Consider the following 25214-nt stretch of genomic DNA (forward strand, 5'->3'; position numbering starts at 1 on the left):
GTATTTCATTACACTCCACCACTGAGTCTAACAAAACCTAGTTAAAGGTCGCATCAGGTAACCTTTGAGTGACCAATCAAATGTGAGACGCTTAAACAGATTTAACCAATCAGACAACGTCTACTATTTAGGGATCGGAGGGACTTTCAAAATATTCAGGTCACCGACACAGATCCCATATAACACAGTTATTTGACCCGCAGTATACACGCTTTGGGGTTTCTGTTGACATGGTTACCATTAGCTAATATATCTGCAAGAAAACATCCTTGAATATTGCCAAAAACACTATTTTCAGCGATTGTTTACTCACCATTGTCATGGCTATACATACGCCGAGTGCATGACCCGGAAGCGAGCGTACGCTAAATAGCATTCGGAATCATTCAGGTACGAACCTTTTCGGGATAAAAAAATTCAAAAGGTATGTGCGAATGTGGACTTTCACAATTTGGTAAGCTGTGTTCTGATTGGTCAATCTCAAAGGTTACCTGACACGACCTCCCATAAGGTTTTGTTAGACTCAGTAGTGGAGAGTAATGAAAAGTACTGAGGATAAGTTTACTTAGACTGGATCAAATCTATTCCTTGTTTCACAGATTTTTCCCAAGTCCAATAAACAAAAAAGGAATAAAAAAAATGTTAATCCAGATTTCTCACTGGATATTATTACACTCAGGTCCAACTTACATACAACCTTGATGTTCAGGTACAGCTTTTGTCCAAAACTAAGGACAAAATTTCTGTCACAATTTCATGTTTTTGGCCGATGTGAAGTGGCGTCCATATTGCGAGGTCATACACCTACCTTCAATCCTTACGTCAATACTCTCCTGATTTCGCTGACTACGACAAGTGTAACGTCCACCATCTTCGACACGTGTTCTACGCACATATAGTTCACTAACATAGTATCTGTCTCTCCCATAATTCCTCAAAATCACATTCCTGCGATCCTCCACCAGTTTCCGGCCATTCTTATACCACTCCAGTGCAGTGACGGGATCCCGCCGACTGCTGGAAGCGTTACACGTAAGTTTGATCTGTTCGTTGGGCTTTACACTTTTAGTCCCACTGATAACAATGGCTGAAATTAAGTCATGCATGCATGAATATACTTTCATCTGGGAACATAAAAGAAATCGGGAAACAGTGATACACCTACCATGATACATTTAATGAAGTACTATGAAAGAAATTGATGACTAAACTTATTGAAACTCTGATCCTCCAAGCTTTCTTCTCATTAATAACAGTCAGGAATATTCAGATTATTTAGGTAAAGATACTGCCAGACCAGTGCAAGAAAATTTCAGATCAGTATGCAAGCAAGTTGGACCTAAAGACTCCAGTCATTGTAGGTGTAGGAGTCAGTGATATGTTTTTTTAGAACCCTTCAAGCAATATTCTAGTAATATCAGATTGTTGTACCCAATTGGGGAACTGAATCTGGGTGTTCATTGTGCTAAGCAAACGTTGTAAGCACTTAGCTAAGCTTAGACACCTTGACAGAATGAACTGGAACAATGTGTCTTGTTTCTGGCAGTATAAAACATGTATGGCAGAAATAATAGAACTTTGAACTTATTGTTAAGCCCCTGGATGTTTTTGTACCTTCATATTTTGTGCCCATAAAGTGTATAGTGTGAGAATACAATGTACAATATGATGTGTCAAAATGAGACTATGTCATGCAATTTACAGTATGAAAGACTGTGAAGTAGTGTGTACAATATGTGTTTCCCCAATTAAGGAGGATTCCCAAAGCACAATAAGTTCCAATGAAACAGTATAGCATAATATAAAATTTGACACATCCCAAAGAAACAATGTAGCATAATGTACAATGTGATACATCCCAAAGAAACAATGTAGCATAATGTACAATGTGATACATCCCAAAGAAACAATGTAGCATAATGTACAATGTGATACATCCCAATGAAACAATGTAGCATAATGTACAATGTGATACATCCCAAAGAAACAATGTAGCATAATGTACAATGTGATACATCCCAATGAAACAATGTAGCATAATGTACAATGTGATACATCCCAAAGAAACAATGTAGCATAATGTACAATGTGATACATCCCAATGAAACTATGTAACATAATGTACAATATGATACATCCCAATGAAACAATGTAGATTAATGTACAATATGATACGTCCCAATGAAAATATGAAACATAATGTTCAATATACCTCCTCATGAAACTATGTAGAATAATGTACAATATGATATGTCCCATTGAAACCATTTTGCATAATGTTCTTTATGATACCTCCCAGTGAGAAGTTTCACAATGTACATAGATACGTCCAAATAAAATAATGTAGCATAACACTATGTCAAAATTGAAATTCTTGTCAGTATCAGGACTTAAGTCTGAAACAAAACTTTCACACAATTCAAAATGTAAGTATGAAAACTGAACACATGCTTACATAGCTTCAAATAATGTTAATTAATTTGCTGGAAATGTTTTCAAGCTGTTAAGGTAAAAAATAAACCCAGACTGGATGATCTTTCTCTTGCATCCACATGAAGGTATGTTTGTTTCAGATGCAACTTGATGTGATGGAGGTTTCAATATTTACCGACACTGGGTTACCTGTTGCATAGAAATATCACTGTTGTTGTCCTTTTATGAAATTACTTTATCTCTTGCAACAAGAAAATGATTTTGATGACGACATTCCAAAGTGTCATACATGACACTATCCTGTTTGGGAAATAGGATCTTTTGCAGGAAAAATGGATTCTTAAAGATTTTTTTAAATTTAGAAGTATTTTAGCACTATAACATCAAACAATACGTTTAAACATATTCTTTCATTTTATTACTAATCATAATTGATAGCATGAGGTGCTTTTATACTTTTCATATTTGTATCTTAACAATTCATTTGAAGCAATAAGATATGAGTAAGCATCTTCCGTTATATTGTGATCTTGATAAAATGAATTGTAAGTCAAAATATGACTATTAAAACAAACAGGAAAATTCTCAATTCCCATTTAGGAACTTATTTTACTTCCCAAGTGGGAATTTCCAAGAAAGATCTCTGCTTTAAAATTAGCAGGTTACCCCAGCACCCCAGTGCAAGGTGCCTGCTGTTGAACTGTGGTATAATGCATCAGGTGATATTGACAATTGCCCACTCTCTTGACATGAGCTATACTTAAATAGTCACAACATTTTACAACAGAGTATCACAAAATGAAAACTAGATCACTAACTATCTACCAATTTTGAAATTAGAAGTTTAAGCTAAACTAAAGTTCAGTGAAAAGAGAGGTTTGAAAAAAAAGAACTGATCACCAAATTCTGACTGACACAGTAGAAAAGTGTCAAGAATATAAGCATTGAAAGCAAAAGTATAGACCATGAAATATAAGCAAAGAAAATATAGCTTAAACATGTACAAAATGTGAACACATCTTGACATACTTAAATAGGGTGTTATTGTATAACAAATGAGGCAGTGTTATATTTTAGGTATAACATATTCCTTAAGCATTGATATAAAATTATAGTACTATGTGATATATCCAACATCATAAGAGAAAGAGATACACAGACGCGCATAGAGATTATGATTACATTGGATTATCATCTTCCAGTGATATTTACAATCAAAACCAGTGTGGCACCACAAAGTGGATATGAATTATGATGAATACACTGCAAGAATGAATGTCTTATATGTTAGCAACAACCATTACAAAGTGATTGCTTGTATTCATATACTTATCAAAGAAAAGAGAATATACAATCTTCATTTTCTGTTTCTATAGACAGTTTTGATTCATTTCCAAATCTACACTGACAAATCTTCATATAACATTTGAAATTTTATTTTCATCAAATGGATCAAAGAAAATCACCTGTTTGATAAATTGATTTTGTTTCCAAATTTACATTTTCAAAATGTGCTCCAAGTCGCACAGTGAATAAACATGCAGATACAACAGAGCTCAAGCAACCACTTGACCAATGTGAGTTGAACGCTAAGAGCATGATACATATATATGCAAACAGCTTGAACAAGAAAGTCAACTGAAGGTTGTACACTTTACCTGATCGAGAAGTCTCTGTGAATATAGAAGGATGGTGCTGAATATTGACAGACAAGGAGTTGTACATATAACCAACCAAAAATACAGGACCATGATCTGAGAAATTCTCCAAGCAGTTTCCTATGCATACATAGACCCTACATTCCATATAATTTATGATAAAATGGTGAGAGTTTCAAATAACCACATTGACCATATTGACTCAACTTCTTAAGTATTAACAAAAGAATTAAGTGGAATAAATTCAAGGGCAATTCCAACATTAATTAACCAGAAGAACATGCATCCCAAACCCTTCCGTTGAAAACGGTTAGCCCCAATGAGATAGGATTTTATCAATACTCTGCTTCAGAAATTCTCAAATTAACAATCCATTTGTCATGGGTAAACTTGTACAATGTTGAACACCTGTACCAAAGATGCATGAAGCAGGCAATCACTGCAGTAAGCAATAAGCAGAGCATTTTGACAGTTTTGGATCAAAGCAGAGTGACAAATAAAACTTACATGTTCAACTAAAACAAAGGTACAATTACTTGAAGTAATGCAACAAAGAAAGTGGTACTGATTACCTCTTGAGTACACAGTATCATACAATTATCACTGACAGACTGGACAATTGTAAACAAATGTGGCACAAAACTTACACAAGTGTTGTACAAATCATGAACAGTGTCGTACAAATACATTCAAGTGTGTATACTTACAATACTGAGGAGGCATACAAATGAAATACCACAAGCAGTATGACATAACATTCAATACACATATTTCATCCCTACACCTGGTATAAGGCATGAACTGCAATACACAAAATGTCCAAAGATTATTCAGATCAATTCATCAGCCTTAATAATGATTTGTTATTAGATTTGTCATAAAATTCGACATTTTTCAAGCATACGAAAATTTGGCTATGATGCAGTGATGGATATGGTTTATGTTAACACAAAGATACACATGACTAGGGGCTACATTCACCATATTCAGCCCATGAAGGTCGGGGTTAGAATACTGGACATCAGTAATCAATGCTTGTCGTAAGAGACGACTAACTGGACTGGGTGGTCACACTGACTGACTAGGTTGCCACGTCATCGGTTCCCAATTGCACAGATCAATGCTCGTGCTGTTAACACTGGTTTGTCTGGTCCAGACTTGATCATTTACAGACTGCCACCATGCAGCTGGAACATTGCTGAGTGTAGCGTAAAACTAAACTTACTCACACACAGTATTTCATGTCTAGCACAACATTTTGTCCTGATCTGCAAGGAAGAGCAAACCATGGTAACCATGATTAATAAGGGATCTGAACCCAGAACTCAACACAGTGAACTGCAGCACTTCAAGCCACTAAGCCACCCATGCTCTTTGTACATTATACAAGTCTTCAGGATGATCATGAATTATATACTTGATAAATAGAACATTTACATTTGTGGATGACATGATTGATTTCAGCGTCAACAGTTCATGGGTCAGCACGGACTGAAAAGAGGATGTCCTGATGGACACGGAATTTGTGTGTCTGTTTAGCATTTGATGGGATTCAGTGGTCTAGTATAGTACACGACACAATCGTTAATTTTCAAAACATGTTCGGAGTTAATTAACCGAAAATCACATCCTTTACATGTTAGTATAATTTGGCAAAACATTGCATCTCAAAAATGTTTAAAGTTGTTTGCCGTCAGTACGAGACAGGTTTGTATACACTACTTTTCTCCATCATTCCTGAATACTGTGGTTTTCTGCTGTAGTTGGCCACAGCTTGGTTCAACCAAAGGCTACTTAGACTGCATCAGTAATCGTTCTTGTAATATTCCAGTTTTACTCAAATATGGCAACAATAGGTTCTCACAAAGGTCATGCATGAAGCAGAGCTTGATCTCTGTGAGAGCTAAACACATGTATGCTCATCGACATACATCACAATCAGAAAACAAATGGATTTTCTGTATTTACACATGATGTAAAAACATAATGTATACGAACCCGTAATGTACTGACATTGACCGGTGTTATGATACGAGGATTGGCTGACCCATGAATGGTTGGTGACTGACTTGCTGCGACATGTCACAAAAAGCAGTATCTTGACTGCGCAACAGGATACTTACGACAGCCAGCCTCGTCAGAGCTGTCTGAGCAGTCTGGCACACCATCACAACGGAACCTCTCATCAATACAGGAGGTGTCTGCACACTGGAACTCCCCTGGTGAACAGCGGGCACCTGCAACAGGAACATTGGCATTCACATCATTGCTTTACTTCTGCAACGACGACACTGTGACATCACTGTGACATCACTTTACACAAGAGTCCTGATTCACAAAAAAATCCACAATGTTAGACTTCTTGTATCTCGGTGGTTTATCATAGGCTTACAATTGTTGAGTGCAATGACCATTTTGTGGATCAGGTCACTTTGGGGGGCATGATTTTACTCCATTGGGACATATCACCTTTTACCTGTTACAGGAACATTGTTGTACCTGATACTAACACAGAGTATATTGTTTTACAACTATAACGGGGAAATGGAGAGACTCCTTTACACCTGCAGCAGGAACATACAGGCACCTGTAACGGGTGTTTTCATGGAAACCAACACATGCTGTACTAGGTGTTGAACAGATGATCAGAACATTCTTGTTGAATTAAAAAATTATTGTGCTTTATGTGTTTGAGTGAGCAAATTTATATTAAAGAATTTCAATGAGGTAAATATTAGTAAAAGACAAATAATATGGATGGCAATTTTTTGTTTATTGTATATTACTTTTCAGAGGTATTCCTTGCTACCTTTGTCAGGTGAATTGATACAAACAAGATACATCACTGTGAATATGTACTAATTTGTACAAGAAACCAGTGTTGCATGTATATAGAATAAATGAATAAGAGGCATGTGATGAAAGGGCAAGATGTACAGACAGTTGGTATATTGTTTACACAAGGAGGCAAGATGTACAGACAGTCGGTATATTGTTTACACAAGGGGGGCAAGATGTACAGAGAGTCGGTATATTGTTTACACAAGGAGGCAAGATGTACAGACAGTTGGTATATTGTTTACACAAGGCAAGAGGTAAATATGATCAAAATGAAAGTCTGAAATACTCCCGTTTAACATATACTGAAATAAGAGAATGGAAAAGCAAGGGAGACAACTTACTACAGTTGAATTCATCAGATCCATCGCGGCAGTCCTGGGCTCCATTGCACTCATACCTGTAGTCAATGCACTGACCATCACCACAGCGGAACTGGCCCTCTGGACACAACTCGGGTAGGATGGGAACTGTCAGAGGAACAGTATTCGATTGATAATGAAGGATATTATATTTTTTATCACTGTTGCTCCTAAACTTTACTATCATTAACAATATATTTCATTTGTTAAATATGACTTATCTTACCTAACACGTCAATGTTTTCTGACTGGCTGTGCGTTCTTCTCTTATTTTCAATGTACCACACTTACAACAGAGTAACATTTTCTATGAATCCTGCCGGGAATGCCAAATTCTTTTGGTACTGTGTGTTGGTAATGATTTATGTCTAATAACATTGAATCACATATAATGTATGGAAATTACCAATGTTTTGCGAATGCAAATCAATAAAATCAATAAAATCAATAATAATACCTCTATATCTTTTTATCTTGTCATCTACAAAAGCTAGTGACTGCTACAAAATGTTTCAAAATTAGCACTGAGGATTTTGGCAAGACAAATACATTGTTCCCACTGGGCTCAGGCAACATAAAGAAACATCAAGAGTACATCAACACCCCTCAAGACCAGTGAACAAATTACAATATATCTCCCTACACATCATTTTATTTCACTAGCTCTGCCAAATATAATGCATCTACTGGCATCTTCATCTGAACTGCCACAGGAATGGTACAAGATTAATTATGATCCAGGGAGGAAGTTTACATTATTTTGGCTTATAAACTTTACCATGATTAACAATCAAACATTTCAACATACTGATATGCATCATAATATTACATTCTGACATTTATCTCCCTACTAATCATGTAATCTCATTGGTTGTGCTAAACATACCGCATCTATTGGCATCTTCATCTGAACTGTCATCGCAGTCAGGGTAGCCATTGCAGACCTGGGATCTATCAATGCATGTTCCATCATTACAGCGGAACTCAGCTGAGGTGCAATTCCTGGTCGCTGCAAGGAGACAGCTAATGCTTTCTATCATATTCAACAAACTCCGAAAATACATTCAAACCCTTCAGATGAATTATTAATTATGACTGAAGTCATCAAATTAATATCCATTTCACCGTTCACATTCCCATGTTTATTTCAACATTATGATAATGATGAAATAATTATTTCCAGGGCATTAACTGATAATAACCATATGATTATTGTTATACTGATTTGCTCAAACTTTACAGATCAAGCATTTATTGATTAATTTTATCAGATCAAATTTCTAACTGCTAGAAAAGAATATCTCTTTCTCTTCTGTGAATGAAAAATCATTTCAGAGTGATTAAAATTACATGTTTGTATGCTATAAATGAAGTGGACGAGTTCTGTGTGAGCAATACTGAGAATCACTTATACCACATGTTGATTCAAACATGGGTCTGCAGCATGACAGGGTAACACCTCAACCACATGGTTACAATATTACTCTTTACATCACAGATGTTTCTAAGACTGGTAACTGATTCCCTCTTTTTGTGCATAATAACATTGACAAAATCTCTTATTTTGAGGTCATATTCGCTGAAAAGAAATCACATAGGTCAAAAACATAGTTTTAATAAAATACAACTTTCCACCTAAATTTGATATAACGTTGTAACATGAGGTGGGACACTAGACAAACAAACACAAACACATGTAGCCCTACCTGTCAACAGGGATGTAACAGAAATTGCCGCCTCAAATGAACTTATCTCCTACATAAAGGACAAGAACAGAACAATCTCTGTCCAAATAAATCTATTTAAAATATGCCGAAGATGATTTAAGGAGTAAATTAACATATATAGTATAGCATGATATAGTTGTATTGCTTAACAAGAATAACAAAAGTCCCTAGATGTGTTAAATATTGATAATTGTCAAGGCAAGACAATGACACATCAGTATCATACTGCAACATTGTTAACAACATACATATATCATGTTTCCATTCATGACTGTGTTAGTACAATTGTTAATAGCTGGCTTATAACTGAGACATGAGGTGGCAATTTCTGTGACAAATATACATTAAGTAACATGTGAGGCTTGAACCACAAACAAACACAGAGATTGACATCAATATAAAGACTTGTAAGAACTGGGACTGACACTACTGGAAGATCCAACAAACAGCACACTGACACAAGTAACAAAGAATGGACATTAAACAGAAAATAAACAATAATTTTGACCCACAAAATCTGAAATACCTGGCATTTTAGCAAACAGAATTTCTAAATGCTTGTTTTAAACATTTTGTTTCATTTAGGTTTTTGCAAGTTCAGGGTCGTATTATACAATATGTCCTTAGCGCTAAGGCTACCTTCAGCTTATGTTAAAAAATGGGATTTATGGTCACCTCTGCGCTTTATACAACTTTATACAACTTGCAAAATTTTAAATCCTGCTGCCATGGCAAAATATCATGATCACATGGACTAATTCCCTGAGTAACTTCAAAACACAACAGTTATCTCAGGTTTGATAATACTGCAATTTGACGACTAATTAAGGAGAACAAAGGTACCAATCTTTAACTTCAAGACAAGTGTCTGACACATCAACATTCCACAGAAAGGCAGGATTAGAAATATCCCATATACCAGTGTGCCATGGCATGGTGAATGTTGAAATGGCATGATAAATCTTCTCAGTGCTCTTATGGCATGTCAAGTTTTTTAAAATAACTCACTTAATACCCAAAACAATTATTTTTTGTCCAGTTTGAATAACAACACTCATACCTAATTGCCCCAAAACCCATTTCTCTAATGAACAATAAATTTCAAATGATCATCATCATTGTTTTTTTTTGTTCTAAAAACTACAGAAAAAGTATTTCTATCCATGAAAGGCATTTGACTGTAGATAGTCACTCTAAAACATTCCACTTCCTGATGTTGCTGGACATGGGAGAAGGGGAATTTGGATTGCATTAATACATTACAGAGAAAACACAATTCAGAACACATATCTACCTAGGTGACCATCACACATACAGTAACATAAAATAGTATTGTGCCCATTACAGAGACAACACAATTCAGAACCTGGCAAACCAGTGGCTGATTGCTTGAGCAATGTTCCACACAGCTGGGTATACTGATAATACACATATCAACCTAGGTGACCATCATACATACAATAACATACAATAGCATCATACCCAGTTACTATTCCAAACTGGCTGGTTCTAGCAAATAACACGACAGGGAATTCTAAAGTTGAAGTTAACACAAAACACTTATCGGACACACAAAAACAAAGAGACACATAGATGATGAGTAAAATTCATGCTGTTGTCTTGGTAACAATTACTATAAGTGACTTTCATATCAGTTTATTAGTACATATTTCAGGTGTCAGTTTGTGAATTTGAACAAGGAAACATGCAGCCTCAATACCAATATTTAGAAAGTGGTCAAATATAACTCATGTTATATTAGGGATTACACTTTTTCAGAAAAATACGGAATCTAGTACTTTTGTTGGGTTGAGTACCATCCTGGAATTGAACCAACTTTAGGAGTTGGGCACCATATCACCAGCACACAAAGTCTGCCATCTAACCCACTCAGCCACTGCAGTTTCCTTCAACAAGGATTTGATTCAACTCAACAAAAGTATCAGAATCTGTACTTAACTTAGAGAGTGGAAACCCAAATATGACATGAGTCACTGCCTCATTACTGTTTTGCTACCAAATGGTCTATAAAACAATTAATTAAATCCCATGACAACATTCCACTAAGACTCTGTTGTCATGGATACAAGAAAATACAGACATGAGACAGATACTACTGGATCCCTGACATCAAGGCATAACATGCTGACATGACACTATCCTATAACTGAGGACGAAGGAACACTATCTCCAAAGCAACACACTGCTGGAGAGGACACAAACCTTTGGTCTAAGCACTAGACCACAAAACTGGTTCTTGGCAACTACCAAGAACTTGAGTACAACACCTGTCCAACAAGACTGCAACACAAGGTCTTGAGACTGACCACCTCAACAGAAGACCATACCAGTCTCAACTCAACAAGACTCAACGGTTTAAACCACAGACAACACGCTAGTCTCTGGCAGCAAGCCATTAGACTAGAACCACAAACAAAACCATAGCAACCATTTCTTAAGGACAATATCATTTTGATTCCCACCTGTTCTGTAGATATTTAAATGCATATACTGAGCAGATAGAATAGGATAGGACCTAATCTCTTGACAAGAATTGTTACATTTAATGGTTAAATAGTTTTAATGGAAACAGTCTTGGGTGCTTCCTTGATGCAATAAAAGTTACAAGCCCTTTCATACTGAGACATGATATGAATTATAAAATAAAATAACAATTTATTTGCAACAATACAATTATGATTTGTATCGTAAGCAAAGAAATGAAGAGAACTAGAATTTCAAATAATTATTGCAAGCAAAAACATAGAATGTACTTGAAGAAAGGAGGGTTTATGATGCATTTAAAGCTTTTTCAGCACAACATAAAAAGGTACTCACAAATCTGTTTTGCTGAAAGCATTCTTTTAAAGCCTTGGTGAAACATTAAAAGGGAAAGGTCTGGCAAGCAAACTTCACCATAAAATAACTCTCTTGGAAAAAATTCTATACATAAGTGGGAGAGTAAAAAGCAAGCACCCAAGAGAATCCAAAAGGAAATCCAAGAATGCAAAGCTTGTTTTTTATCATTTGCAAAGGGGAATACATGTCTGGCCGAAGAAATGACAGAAACAAAATTTGTTCTTTTCTGAAAATCATTGGTTTTGTTTTGCAAATAGGAATCTCTGATAGCATTCAAAACCATATTAACCATAATTATATGTAATATACATGTAAGTACTGACTGCCAATAACTGTTCATTTCTACGGCCTTTTTTAAGCAAATGCAGAAAACTTGTGAGAGAATATTTCGCAGACTGTTCTGCCTCCACATCGCTGGTGAACTTACGACAGTCGATTTCGTCTGTTCTGTCAGGACAATCAGCTCTGCCATCACAACGAAGACGATCATCTATACACCTCCCCCCTTCGCATCTAAACTGTCCCCGTGGGCAGGGGACGGAGGCTTTGGTAAGGGACAAGCAGACAGTGTTATCACTAGGTTAAGTGAACAGTAATCTACACCAAAACTTCAGCTTTGGCTAGTTTGGGCAGGTGCTAATGCCCGTGTTATAAGATTAATACACATGATCACATTGGCATGCTTTCCAGAATAAAAAGATGAGGAGACCTTGAAAAACCAAAGTCCATGAATGTTAAGTAAAATAGCATTAATCCCTGTGATTGTTTTCTATATCTAGTCATGCTTGAATGTCATTAGTAACAATCCCTCTCCAGAATAATACCTCTCCTCATAAGTCGACATTATAATACAACCTTTCAAGAAATCTATATGCATATTGAAAAATTGAAAAGAAAACAAATATATCCCAGGTATTCAGCAATAAAATGGTAATGGTGCTGTAAGCTTGATGACACACAGTTATGTTATCCAACAATCATCCAAATACTGAAAAACTTTATGGATAACAACTTCCTTTATTTCATGAGAGCAAAATTGTTATCCATAAGGCTTGTCAATATTGTACTTCCAAACTTCTAAGATGCAACTCAATTATCCAGATATTATTTTTCTGACATCTGTCAATATGCATCCTTAAAGATGTGAAGAAGAGCATATATATAGCCATGCTCCTTTGGATTCAAGCACCTGCCATAACCCATATAGATGTCCACCACAACCATGCAACTAATAAAGAAGGACCCTAATACCACAAAACATAGCGATCCATAGCCATCATGTCTGTGGTAGAAACACTCAGGGCTGACTGCATGAAGATTTCATGATTATGGTAAAGCCCTAGCACCACTGAAAGAAGGGAATCCAATCCTTTTCAGAGAGCCAATAGCACCTCAAGGAAACATGCATTCTTCTTGGCATTCAAATCCTCCACCAACTACCTCCTATAGAATCATATTCCAGAATATCACAATGTGACAACACAAAGACAATTATTTCTACAAAATTGAGTGAAGGCTGTTCAAGTTTGATGTACTGGTTTACATTTTTCCATCTTTCAAATCAGTTATGAACAAATATTAGCACCATAAATTAAGTATTTCATGAATATTGTAATTTAGAAAAAATACACTTTTGACACTAGTGACAGATAGTTTATCTGTGAACTAAATAGAATGAATTAATGGAAAGACGTAAAACCACACCAAACAACACAAGAAATCAAAATTATATATTCCGATGAGTAATCCATATAAACTTAATACATGAATCATACCACATAAAAAGTTATTACTTTTCTGTAGAAGTTATTAGTTGTTAAACAGATCCATATTTTGTCAGGAACTCAGTGAAAGTTTTGTGCAGTAGCAAAAAAGTTATTAACTAAAAAGCAAATGAAATTTCAAGCAAACTTGTTACTTAAATTGATTTTAATCACAGTTAGAAAATAAAGATTCAAATGAGGAAGACTGATTGTTTTGTCATTTATTTGAAGGATTTAAAAGTTTATGACTGAATGAATCAAAACAGTCTTATCTACAAGAAAAGATATATAATAATCAGGATTTACCATTCTAAAATTAATGAAAAACAGAGTATACTTTTAATTCATTTTTCAAAAGTTTCAAACATTTCATTACTTTACATATTAGATTTATGATATAATTCTTCAGAAAAATGACAAAATTCTGCAGGAATGTTGGACATGGTGTTAATATATAACCAATGGCAATAACAGATACTTACGACAGCCAAACTCATCATCGCCATCGGGGCAGTCTCCACGACTGTCACATCTCTGCAGGATGCTTATACAAGAGCCATCAATACAGCGGAACTCCTCAGGGGAACATCCTAGTTGCAACAAGCAGAGTCAAAGCATGGTGAGCAATAAGCAACACTCAAACAAGCTTAAAGCTGCAAAAACATAATTAGTTGGCAGACTTTGAAGCTGCATTCATTACGAATATAGCAAGGCTGTGCCCACATTGAGTAGACGCAAAGATAAGTATGGTTTGTCTGATTTAATTGAAAACAGGAAGATTTTGGTACAAAAGAAAGAAAAAAGTACAAATAGTACAAAATAGTGTTGAATACAACGTAAGGCACCAGTCAGCTATTTGGCAACCTACACTACATTCTACTTGTATTCAGGTGAGGTATGTGAAGTTAGGCCATGTGTTTTTTCAAGGGCTTCCAAAGTCCTGGATTGACTCTAACACTATCTTAAAACTGTTTGGTTTCATAGCTAAAGTGAAAAAGTCATAAATGTTCTTTCTGTTTAAATTACAATTTGTACGCATATACCTCAAGCAAATCATTTTAGAAAATATTATTAAAGAATTTTGTTACTTTTTGCACAATTGTTAAAATTTTACTACATTTTTTTGGAAAACTACAAGGAGCTATGTTTTTGTATGTCAATCAATGTTTGGATTTATATTTTTTTTTGTCTCCCTAAAACCTTCGACAGCAAAATTATGCCTATTGCTGTCATCAACTATGTCTAACCATATATTACTGTTTATCAGTTACTGAAGTGTGAATGTACTGTGGCTATTCATCATGATTGCACTGAAAACTTATTATCGACAAACTTTACAGTATTCATACATTTAGAGTGTGAACATGATTTTACACTGCTTTTAGCAATATTCCAACTATTTCACCTCAGAGGACAAAAGAAATGGCCTCACACATTGTACCAATGTGGAGAGAATCAAACCCAAGTCTTTCAGAGTGACAAGCGGACGCCTTAACCACTTGGCATCCCCAATACCCCTTTCAATTATTGAAAATTTGTTGACATGGCTCACAATAAGAATGAAGTGAAGAGTTTGCTATCAGAGACTTAAAGCCTGACATGAGTATGACATGAGAACATTGATAGGGAAAATAATTAAAGTCTATTGCACGCCTACAGCCTACGCAGACAATGATGAATCAACTGGTGTGTAACAAGAGTTCAACTTATAATTTCATGGCCTAAATTAAGTACATGTTGTAGAATTGTTTCCACTGACTCATACGCCAAAGAATAGTACGAGATTAAGTGATTTATTCAAGAACCATTATGAATGAATTTGTTCCCAATTACTATGTTGCATATGACTGCAGCTCTACCCTGACTCACATACTATTGAAATGTGTGTCAGTCAACCAATGTCAGCAGGTATTTGAATATCACTCACATTCGTAACCTATCATTTTTTTCGCACCGCACAATCTCAAGGACAATTCTCAAGGACATTATACATGGTGAATGATCTTAACAGAATGTTTAACAAGCAAGGGTCATTATTTAAACAAAATTGAAAAAGTTCAAGCTCAGAGAATAATAATTTATGTCTAGCTGTTTGAAAATGCAAGACAAATATTATTTATACTGAATCACCAGGACCCCGACTTGCTCTCATCTCCTCTTACAGGAAAAACAAATTTTGTCCTGACTCACACTAATTATCTCCCACACAAATGAAATACTGACGTTCTTCAGCATGATTAAACTTTCCAAACATTTTATCACCCACAGCAGTAAAGATTCTGATAATTTCTGAGTTTTCATCGATTTTTTTCAATTTTCAGCACAATGATTGTGGAAAGTTCACTTGAAAAAAATTCTGTTAATAACATCTACTGGAAAAAATCAAATGACGCAAATATGTCGACAGAGATACATGCCATATTCAATGTAGAAGGATTTTATGTTAAAACAGAAAAACTAAGTTCTTCTGTGAAACTAAGTAAATTTTGGTATAGTAATTTAATCATTTAATCAAACATTAATGTCAACTTTACATTATTACTGTTATTTATGAAAGTCTCAGTACTTATCATAAGCAGGGTTTTTTTATTTTCTAAACTTCAGATAACAAAATCCAGTTTTATTCAGAAAAGAACTTATATTTATCACGTATGTGACTTGAAACCATAACCTTATCAATGTGGAAAGTAGAATCCTTTAAACGTTAATAGAGGTATCCTTTTCTCTCTTTCTGGCAATAGGTGTTAGCATTAAGATTAAACTGTTTGACTATAGTTTGAAACTCAAACACAAGTATATTTAATCCCGTATCAGGTGTGGTGTGAGAGGGAATATCATCTTGCAGTGACATGACATGCTGTAGGCACTCTTGCATGACAATGTCAATATTAATGAACGAGTGTCATATTTTCTTGCTGCATTGCCATACAAACTCTCAGAATTTAATCATATTGCAAAGAGCATAATATCGACCAAGATTCAACTTGTCACTGAATGTACAGGCATGTTGATCTACATTATTTATGTATCATGTGTACTTTTTACAGTGTCTGTGATGCACATATTATATGAGGGAACCAGTCAGTAAGGCGATATAAAGCTTACAGCATAGCAAAGGGTTGAATAATGTTTCTTAATTCAATATCATGTGTACTAGTTACAGTGTCTGTGAACCTGTCAACAAGTAGATATGAAGCTTTTAGCATAGTAAAAGGTTGAATAATGTTTTCTAATTCAACATATAATTTCAAAACAAAATGTATATTGATGATCATAAATCCTACTTCTGGAGTAAACCTCTGTGTGTGGACTCAGGATTTGCAAGAGCGTAAGCAGATATGTTAGTCAGGTTAGAAGTCAACTGTATGAAAAGTACCTAGGTTATCAATACCGACAAACTTACACGCAAAAACAACCTGAAAAGTGAATGACATTAATGTATAACACATACCTCCTGAAATACCACATTCCTCGTCACTGCCATCCGGACAGTCGATCTGACCATCACAATATTGGTAGATAAGTATGCATTCTCCGGATTTGCACTTGAACTGGTCGTCAGCACATTCTGTGGCTGAGGAGAGAGAGAAGAGGGTGAGGAGACACACCACCAGCACTTCCATGTCTGCAGTACCCTACACCCTGTAGACAGCACACAGTCTCTACCACCCACTCAATCGCTCAGGCTGATCAGCCTCTGCTTAATACAGGCCTGCTCCACTGGATAGTGTTCACTGGGAATATCTGATGTGTATCTCTTCCGTATTCCCCAGCATTGTTTAATTACCCAGAGGATCTGTGTCTTCTGGCTCTGTCCAAGCAGTTTATGAAGACAAATGGCTTAAGGATCCAATATTTGACAAATTTTCATTCAAACATATTGATTTCTAACTGACACATCTGGTGCCATCTCTAATTAAGTTGCTTGGCATTGACAAACTAATGATTCTTCACTGTGATCCTGCCAGAGGTCACAGGCTAACGTGAACTGCACAAAACAAATTCTCACTAGGAGCAAAACGCTACATCCAGATTTTGCAAAGTTCTACAAAAGTTTTAAAACTGTTAATTCAGCAAAACACTGTTCAACAACAAAGCCAAAGGCTCTTCAGATTGAAACCTGTCCTCTTTTTGCAAGGTTATTTGATAAATTAGTTGTTGTCCTTTGTGAAAACACAAGTAAATATTCACAGTTCTTGTCTATCAACACACATCAGCACCTAACTCCAGAACATCCAATAGCAATCCTCCAAATCCTACAAGGGTGGAAGTGTTCTGTCATCGCCAGCCCAGGTTTAAACTTCACCTAACTCATCAACCATGGAAATTATCCTTCACAATGAGATTCCACTTTTGTAAATTGAATTTATGACATTTCTACATTTACGTACAGCTCCATGTCGCTGGCCGGAAATTGAGAGTGTAACACCAAGATGAGGTAATCGGTGTGTGTACTGTCAGCTTAACATCTGAGCACTGCATCCTACTGTCCACACAATATGTCATACCCCTACTCTGCCCTATAATCACACGTGAAAATCATCCCCTATCAAGTCATTTACGTTAAATCTACGGCATGCAGAACTAATGTTGCCAAGGCAACCACTGTTCACGAAAGAGACCAAAGTACTTCACGCTTAATCAGAATACTGATTTCACAAGTTTTTCCAATTTCTTGAGGCACCAAATGAAGGAAGCACCTCCATCTTGCTGTCTTTCCAAGTCTGTCTCTCTTCAATCTGGAGATTCAGCCAATATCAGCCGGAAGGGTTAACAAACATCTACCCCAACGCAACAAGATCACAACGATGAAGGGTGAATCACAAGAATTCCACTGTGTTTCTGTAACCTTCTCTGATGTTTTTCGTATAATTGTAGTGACTTCTGTCACAACATTGCAGCTGATTTCAAAGCCAAATTTGAAAACTCAACACACACAGAGACAGCGCACCTGTCGTTCAAAACTCAAGACCGCGCCATTTTGTCTTGCAAAAAAAACTTTCACAAACTTGTCCGTATTGTGATGAATAAACGCTCTTTCAAAACACTCCACAAATATCCCCTATCTTTCTGCTGAGTCTCACTATGACTGAGCCGAGTCCTTAAACACATCTTTCAAAACGGCAAAGATCACAGTGCTGAAGTCCAGCTCTCCTGTAACATCTACTTGATGGGTTGTCATGATAGGCCATACACCTACACAAACTAATATCTGTTTGAAACGTGCACTGGACAAACAAGGAACGTGTCTAGCATCATTAATTCATCAAATTTAGTCCCTTCAGTGTTATAACTGCATGGTGTTTATTCAGAACCAGAGACTGCAAGTTAAAAGTTGTCTCTGGGCCCATGTATGGCAAGGGGTTAAACTGTCTAGGAAACTCCTTGTGAGGTATAATAACATGTTCGCTATAACTCTGAGTACATCCCAGCTGTAAAACTCCTGAATTTCAATACACAAATACTGTGTGAGACAGAATACTGTGAACCTATGAGTACATACCTACAGTAAAACTGAATTGTAATATACATAAATAATGTGCTTATCTGTACCTCTGAGTACATCCCTGCTATAAAACTCCTGAATATTAATACACACAAATAATGTTGAGATATAACATGTTTCTATACATCCCTGCTGTAAAACTTTATTGTAATAAACACAAGTAATGTGTGTGACATAATAATGTTTCTGTATACCTTCTGAATTGTAATAGTGTGTGAATAGTGTGTGAGGCATAATAATGTGTTTCTCTACACACTGGGTACATCCTTGCTGTAAAACTCCTTAATTGTAATACACACATATAATGTGACATAATAATGTATTTCTTTGTACCTCTGAGTACACCCTTGCTTTAAAACTCCTGGATATTGGAATAAACACAATAAAGTGTGAGATATAATAATACATCCCTGCTGTAAAACACCAGAGTTGAACGCACACAAATAATGTGTGATGTGTAATACTATGTTTCTGTTGAATCTCATCCACACAAATAATGTCAAAGGATAACAGACAATCACATCTTTGAGTACTATAAACAAAATTCTATCATGACTTCAGTAAATACTGGATTGTGATTGGTTAATTAAAGTCACTCAGTGGTATATAATCATGCTATATACCGCTGCCTTTCCATCACAGTATGTATATTTTGTAATCTTAATAATGTGGTTATGGTAGAATGGAGATAAAGAGATAAACATACGGTGTTGGAAAAGTATATGTGTATGACAAAATTACAGCAGCTCTAAATTTTTTATTTGAATAAATTAATCACATTTGGTTTTAAATCAAGTAATTTTGTTATATACCTCTGATTTTCCAACAGAGTATGTTTATCTCATAACTGCATGACCATACAGAACATGAAGGCTAAATCCACAGGAAGGACATCTACTGTGGACTGGAAGCCCTCATTAAGGCCTCATTAAGGCCTTGACTTGTCCTTTGGCCTTGATGTGTAACAGCTGAATTTTTAGGAGTTTTACATGAAGGTAATTTCCTATCAAGATGCAAATGAAGGATCATGACCTGCTTTCACATAAGCATGACCTTGAAAGGTGTATGTCCGGGCCTCCCTGCCGCTTGTCCACATTTTGGTGTGGACACTGGCACAGAAGGGTACCTCATCACAACTGAATGGCAACCCCACTACTTGGTGATTTCAGCATCACAATGCAGCTAGTCATGCATACACATGGCTAAATAGCTTCTCAAATATCTGATTGAATTTGTTTCCGGGGGAATGGCAGTTTTCAAGGGGAATTAGACACAAGAAGAACTTTGTAAACATGTTGACAATCATGAAAGTAAATATAAGATTTTTACGCTTTTTGGTTCTCATTTCCATATAGGAGGATTATGATGACTGTGGTTAATATTACAATGCACAGGTGATATTACTGACAGGTGCCCCTTGAATATGACCAGTCAAAGAAATACCTACCTTTCTGTTCCAGAAGAAAGCTTTGGCCACTCAATCTGGCATGCTTTCAGGCACTCATTCACATCAAACCTCTGGCCCTGCTACACTATCAAATGTAGTGTGATTTGTTGCCTGTCTTTTGTATATCATAATTCATGTACACAGAAAAAGTGTACACAAAAGGTCCACTTGTGTATAGATACATGTACTGGTTACTAATGGATAGCGTGTTCCCAAGAATAGGCTTCAAAGTGTTCCAGATAACTGCACTCATTGGGCAGGATCTGCTTGTATAATTGCGAACACTCTGTATCATCACTTATTGAAATGATTAATGAACACATACCTATGGCACAGTCCAAATCAAATGATGGATGTTGCTATAAAGAAAGTTTTCTTTTGGTAAGAATGTGTCATTTGAGATCAAATATCACTTGGCATAAAGATTTAACTTTTCAATCATACTTTCCCATTCTCTTAAGGTATCTTGTATATTTTTTTCCAGAGATGAAGAATACTTAGAGTATTTTGGTGAAATGTCACATTTTCTCCCAAAGTACTCTTGCTTCTCTTAAAAAAATGGTATCCTGAAATACATAATCCATTTTTACAGTAAAAAATGTGTTCGTTGTGTTTTTAGTGTTATTTTAGTTGCTCCTTTTGTGATATATATTTCCAAAAATATTCACATAAAATTCACAGTTTAATGCTTTTGCTGCATATTTTTCATAATTAAAAATGTTCTTAATTTTACTCTTATCTGCTCTATATCCCAAGCATGTAAAATTTTCTAAGATAGGCTGTTTAAACATTTTGGCTATATAATCTACCTTTCAAAAAAAATTGGAGTCTGGCATCTCGCACTGGGCAATCTCATTAATCAGTACATCAAGTGCACTCTTTACGTCACACAAAGTCACATAGTGGCTTGATAGCTGAGTATTGAAGTGCAGCGATTGCTGTCTTTAGGTATTCAGTATTTCTTCAGGCGTAGTTATAATCATAGTAGCACTATTAATATATGTCTTAGGGCCCCATTCCACACGATAATATTAGTGCAAGGACTATCACAGTCCAATGTTAAAGTATGGGAGTTATGATCACCTTAGCACTACAGTCACTTAGTACAATGGGGCCCTGGGAAAACAGGGTAAACAGGACTTCCACATTTCTAAATTACAAGTAAGTATTATCTAATGTATTCACAATGAAATAAAACATGTCACTTAAGTGGGTGGGTGAGTGAGTGAGTGAGTGAGTGAGTGAGTGAGTGAGTGAGTGAGTGAGTGAGGTTTTACACCATTTTTAGCAATGTTCCAGCAATATCATGGAGGGGAAGGGGGAACATGAGAAATGTATGCATATGCGGAATCAAACTCGGTGTATCAGGCCCACGAAGAATCTGGACCTTCCTCTGGGTAGTTCTGTCCTAGGATATTCTTACCCCGGGGAAAGTTTCAGCAGAGCCCAAACTTTCAGGTGTTCCCCTATTCATTTCCATGAGCATATATTGACCACATATGGTATGCCTAGAATAAAACTATTTATCATTGTGTTTATATTGAAATGAAAACTACAGGTTGTTGTATGGCAATATGTGTATCATATCCTACATCAACTTCAGAGCCATTGGCCGAAGGCCTGGTATGGGAGCTGTGGGTAGAAAAGGGATATACCATGGACACTGCCACTTAACCTTGTTACCATCTAACATATGATCAACTGGAAAATATTTAAATTAATACAATACTCATACTTTACATCTATGTTCTGTCTGAGGTAATAGAGTTTTTTAACAGCTTCTTGTCTATACTGGCTAAAAAGCAACAAGGCTTTTATTTTGTTCACAAAACCACTCAGTCCATTTCGCTGTTTAATCTGTTGTAAGTTTTCTCTATGATGGCATCTTGCTCCAAAGATTCTGTTTGCAAGTGAATACAACATATTTGACTTTAGTGCAAACTGACTAGGCAGTGCCACTAAGGGAGGTAACTCTGAATTCTTATCACTTAGGTTGATACTGACCTCCAGTTTGTAACGTAGAAACAAGCTATATCAACCAGGGTGATATGAGTGCAGTGTATCTTAGCTCTATCACACCTGTATATCTTTGATAGGTATGTGATAAATATGTTTATGACATAGCGGACGGTGTCATCGATACAGTACTTTCCAATAAACCTGGTTTCTTCAAGATCACTGTCCATGTGCACAATAATCTATTGACTTGAAATCCCAATAGGTAGACAGGGTTTTCGGGAGTGTGGATGATTCTGAGGGCAACTTTTGACTGGAAGACATTTGGCACTATACGGTAAATTAGACATTCACTCTATACATTCATGCATGGTTTCTGAAAAAAATCTAATGACAGCAATTACTACTTTATCATCCTGTGTGTTTCCGTAGTGTAAATATCAAATTACAAATATCAAATATGTATTATATTCATCAAAGGTTAGCAAAAGACAATTTACCTTTAAAACATATGGTATTTATGACATAAAGCACTTAGCTAATAACTGTTATTAATTTTCTGCCAGTTGTTAACGCCACGTTGATCCCCTGAAAGTATCATACTTCGACAGTTCTCATGGCACTGGATATAATTCTATATATACTTGATGTATGGTATGCAATTTCTGATACGGATGTATATGATTCATGGGAATGAAATCCTGTGCCATGTATATATTAATATATATCTGATATATCTTATCCTTCTCATGCAGGATAAAATGCTGTCTTTGAAAATCTGATGGTTATTCTTTGACTGTATGATTTTGTAACTAGATATCACAGTTTCTACAGTTAACCAGTCATACTCTGTGATAATGTTATAGTAATCTAGGAATGATATGGTCCTTATCATCTACTGAGTAGTATATGTAGGAAACCGACATAAAATATGACACTTGGCGTAGCCCTGTGAATTCCAGATCATCATTGTGAGATAAGAGTGAAGTGTTTACAACTTTCTCTCCCACATATCCTGCCAATGACGAAGATCAGGACAAGCTGAACCTGGGACAAAAGTGACGACAAAGACTTGGGCGCTAAAGAAATTACTCAAATGACAGATCAATTATCGCATACAGTTTATCTGATCTTTTTTCCCTAAAAACAATTACTCAGATGACAGATCGAATTAGAAATTTTAGATTCGCTGAATTAAAAAAACCCAACACTACTTCTACAGCCTTCAAAAGCAACCATCATCAAGTTCATTGGCTCATTGTTGAATGTTGTACTCAGCAATATTTCAGTAATTCAATGGTAGTCTGTGCATAGAAACATCAGGTAAATGGCTGACATCACCAGTATCCATCTAAAAAATTGGTATAAATTCCCTTTCATTGAATGAGTGAGCAAACAAGATCAGTTCCTGTCAGTCACCTCAACAAAATACCAGTGACAACCCAGACTATCCATGAAGATCCAGGTTAGAACTGATCTTCTGTTGCCCATGCTTGTTGTAAGACAACTAACGGGATCGGGTGATCAGACTTGCTGACTTTATTGACACATGTCATTGTATCCCGATTGCGCAGATTCATGCTCATGCTATTGACCACTGGAGTGTCTGGTTTGGAGTCAATAATGTAAAGACCACCAAATGAGTATGGCATAAACTAAACTCATCCTCACTCCCTCACACCCTCACCCATTCCAGACCTTCATTGTGAGACAAGGATGTCAAAAAATGACTTGTTTCAAATGAGAAGAAACTTTACCTTTAGTGTGACAAGCAAATGTTTTAACCATTTGGCTACTGGCTCACTCTAAAGATGAACAGCTAATACTTACATGGTTAAAATGATCAAGGCGCTTATATAAAATATAATCTCTGATGTCTGACTAGAAACAACAAATGCAGACATGTTTTTCAATTACTCTAATGAACATGAGTGTAACATAATTCCCTGTGGCTGATTATCCAAATATGATAACGATTTGAATTTGCAGACAGGTCATATGTTAAAAGCTTTAACATGGTCAGGAAGTGCTAATTCAGCAGATTTTTTCTCTATGGGTTTGATCAAACGATGACAATGCCCAGGTTTCTTATGGCATGCTTGCTGACTTATTTACATATTTTTTTTTAAGTTGTATCATATGTATGCAAAGATATGACTTTATATAGAACACTGATGCACAGAAATATCATATCAAACTTTCACAATTCACATCAAGATCAAAGTTCAAGTTTTCACATCTAAACACAATGTATGCTTTATGAAGTTATTTTCACAGTCACAAAATTTCTGTGGCATCAACGCAGAGGAATTTCCCTATGCACAGGGTTTAAAACTGAAAAAGAGATTTGACATATACATTTGAATGCTGTTACTGTGTAGAAAGTCACTGCTTCATTATGAATCAGATTTAAAAAACTGCTTTTTCTCTCAAATATTTCAAATCAATGTTATATCATATAGTGAACCAACAAATTACCTGACTGTTCTACTTCAATTGTCACATAAACATGAATGTGTATGCGTTATTATATATTTATACACATATATTACATGTGTATAATCCTCATAGTACAACATTCATCCTGTAGTTCAATTGTCATCCACATTATTGTTTCCAAATGTTGGTGTATAATGCTTGTATCACATCAGCAATATTTCATCCT

General features: G+C 35.8%; 1 protein-coding gene across 3 annotated transcripts in view; it reads right to left on the reverse strand.

Annotated features, from left to right (window-relative positions):
• Window positions 1-25214, reverse strand: part of LOC137268463 (basement membrane-specific heparan sulfate proteoglycan core protein-like) — a 215648-nt gene that overhangs the window by 105577 nt on the left and 84857 nt on the right. Inside the window, exons 7-14 of one of the 3 annotated variants that reach the window (XM_067803028.1) lie at window positions 17092-17214; window positions 14123-14230; window positions 12305-12421; window positions 8178-8300; window positions 7274-7399; window positions 6215-6328; window positions 4092-4106; window positions 809-1087 (exon numbers count right to left, since the gene is read on the reverse strand). In XM_067803028.1, coding sequence (XP_067659129.1) covers window positions 809-1087; window positions 4092-4106; window positions 6215-6328; window positions 7274-7399; window positions 8178-8300; window positions 12305-12421; window positions 14123-14230; window positions 17092-17214 — 1005 coding nt within the window. The remainder of the gene's footprint in view (window positions 1-808; window positions 1088-4091; window positions 4107-6214; window positions 6329-7273; window positions 7400-8177; window positions 8301-12304; window positions 12422-14122; window positions 14231-17091; window positions 17215-25214) is intronic. The other 2 variants (XM_067803029.1, XM_067803030.1) reach the window with 2 other exon arrangements.

Source organism: Haliotis asinina, chromosome 16 (genome assembly GCF_037392515.1).
Source record: "Haliotis asinina isolate JCU_RB_2024 chromosome 16, JCU_Hal_asi_v2, whole genome shotgun sequence".
Classification (NCBI taxonomy): Eukaryota; Metazoa; Mollusca; class Gastropoda; order Lepetellida; family Haliotidae; genus Haliotis; species Haliotis asinina.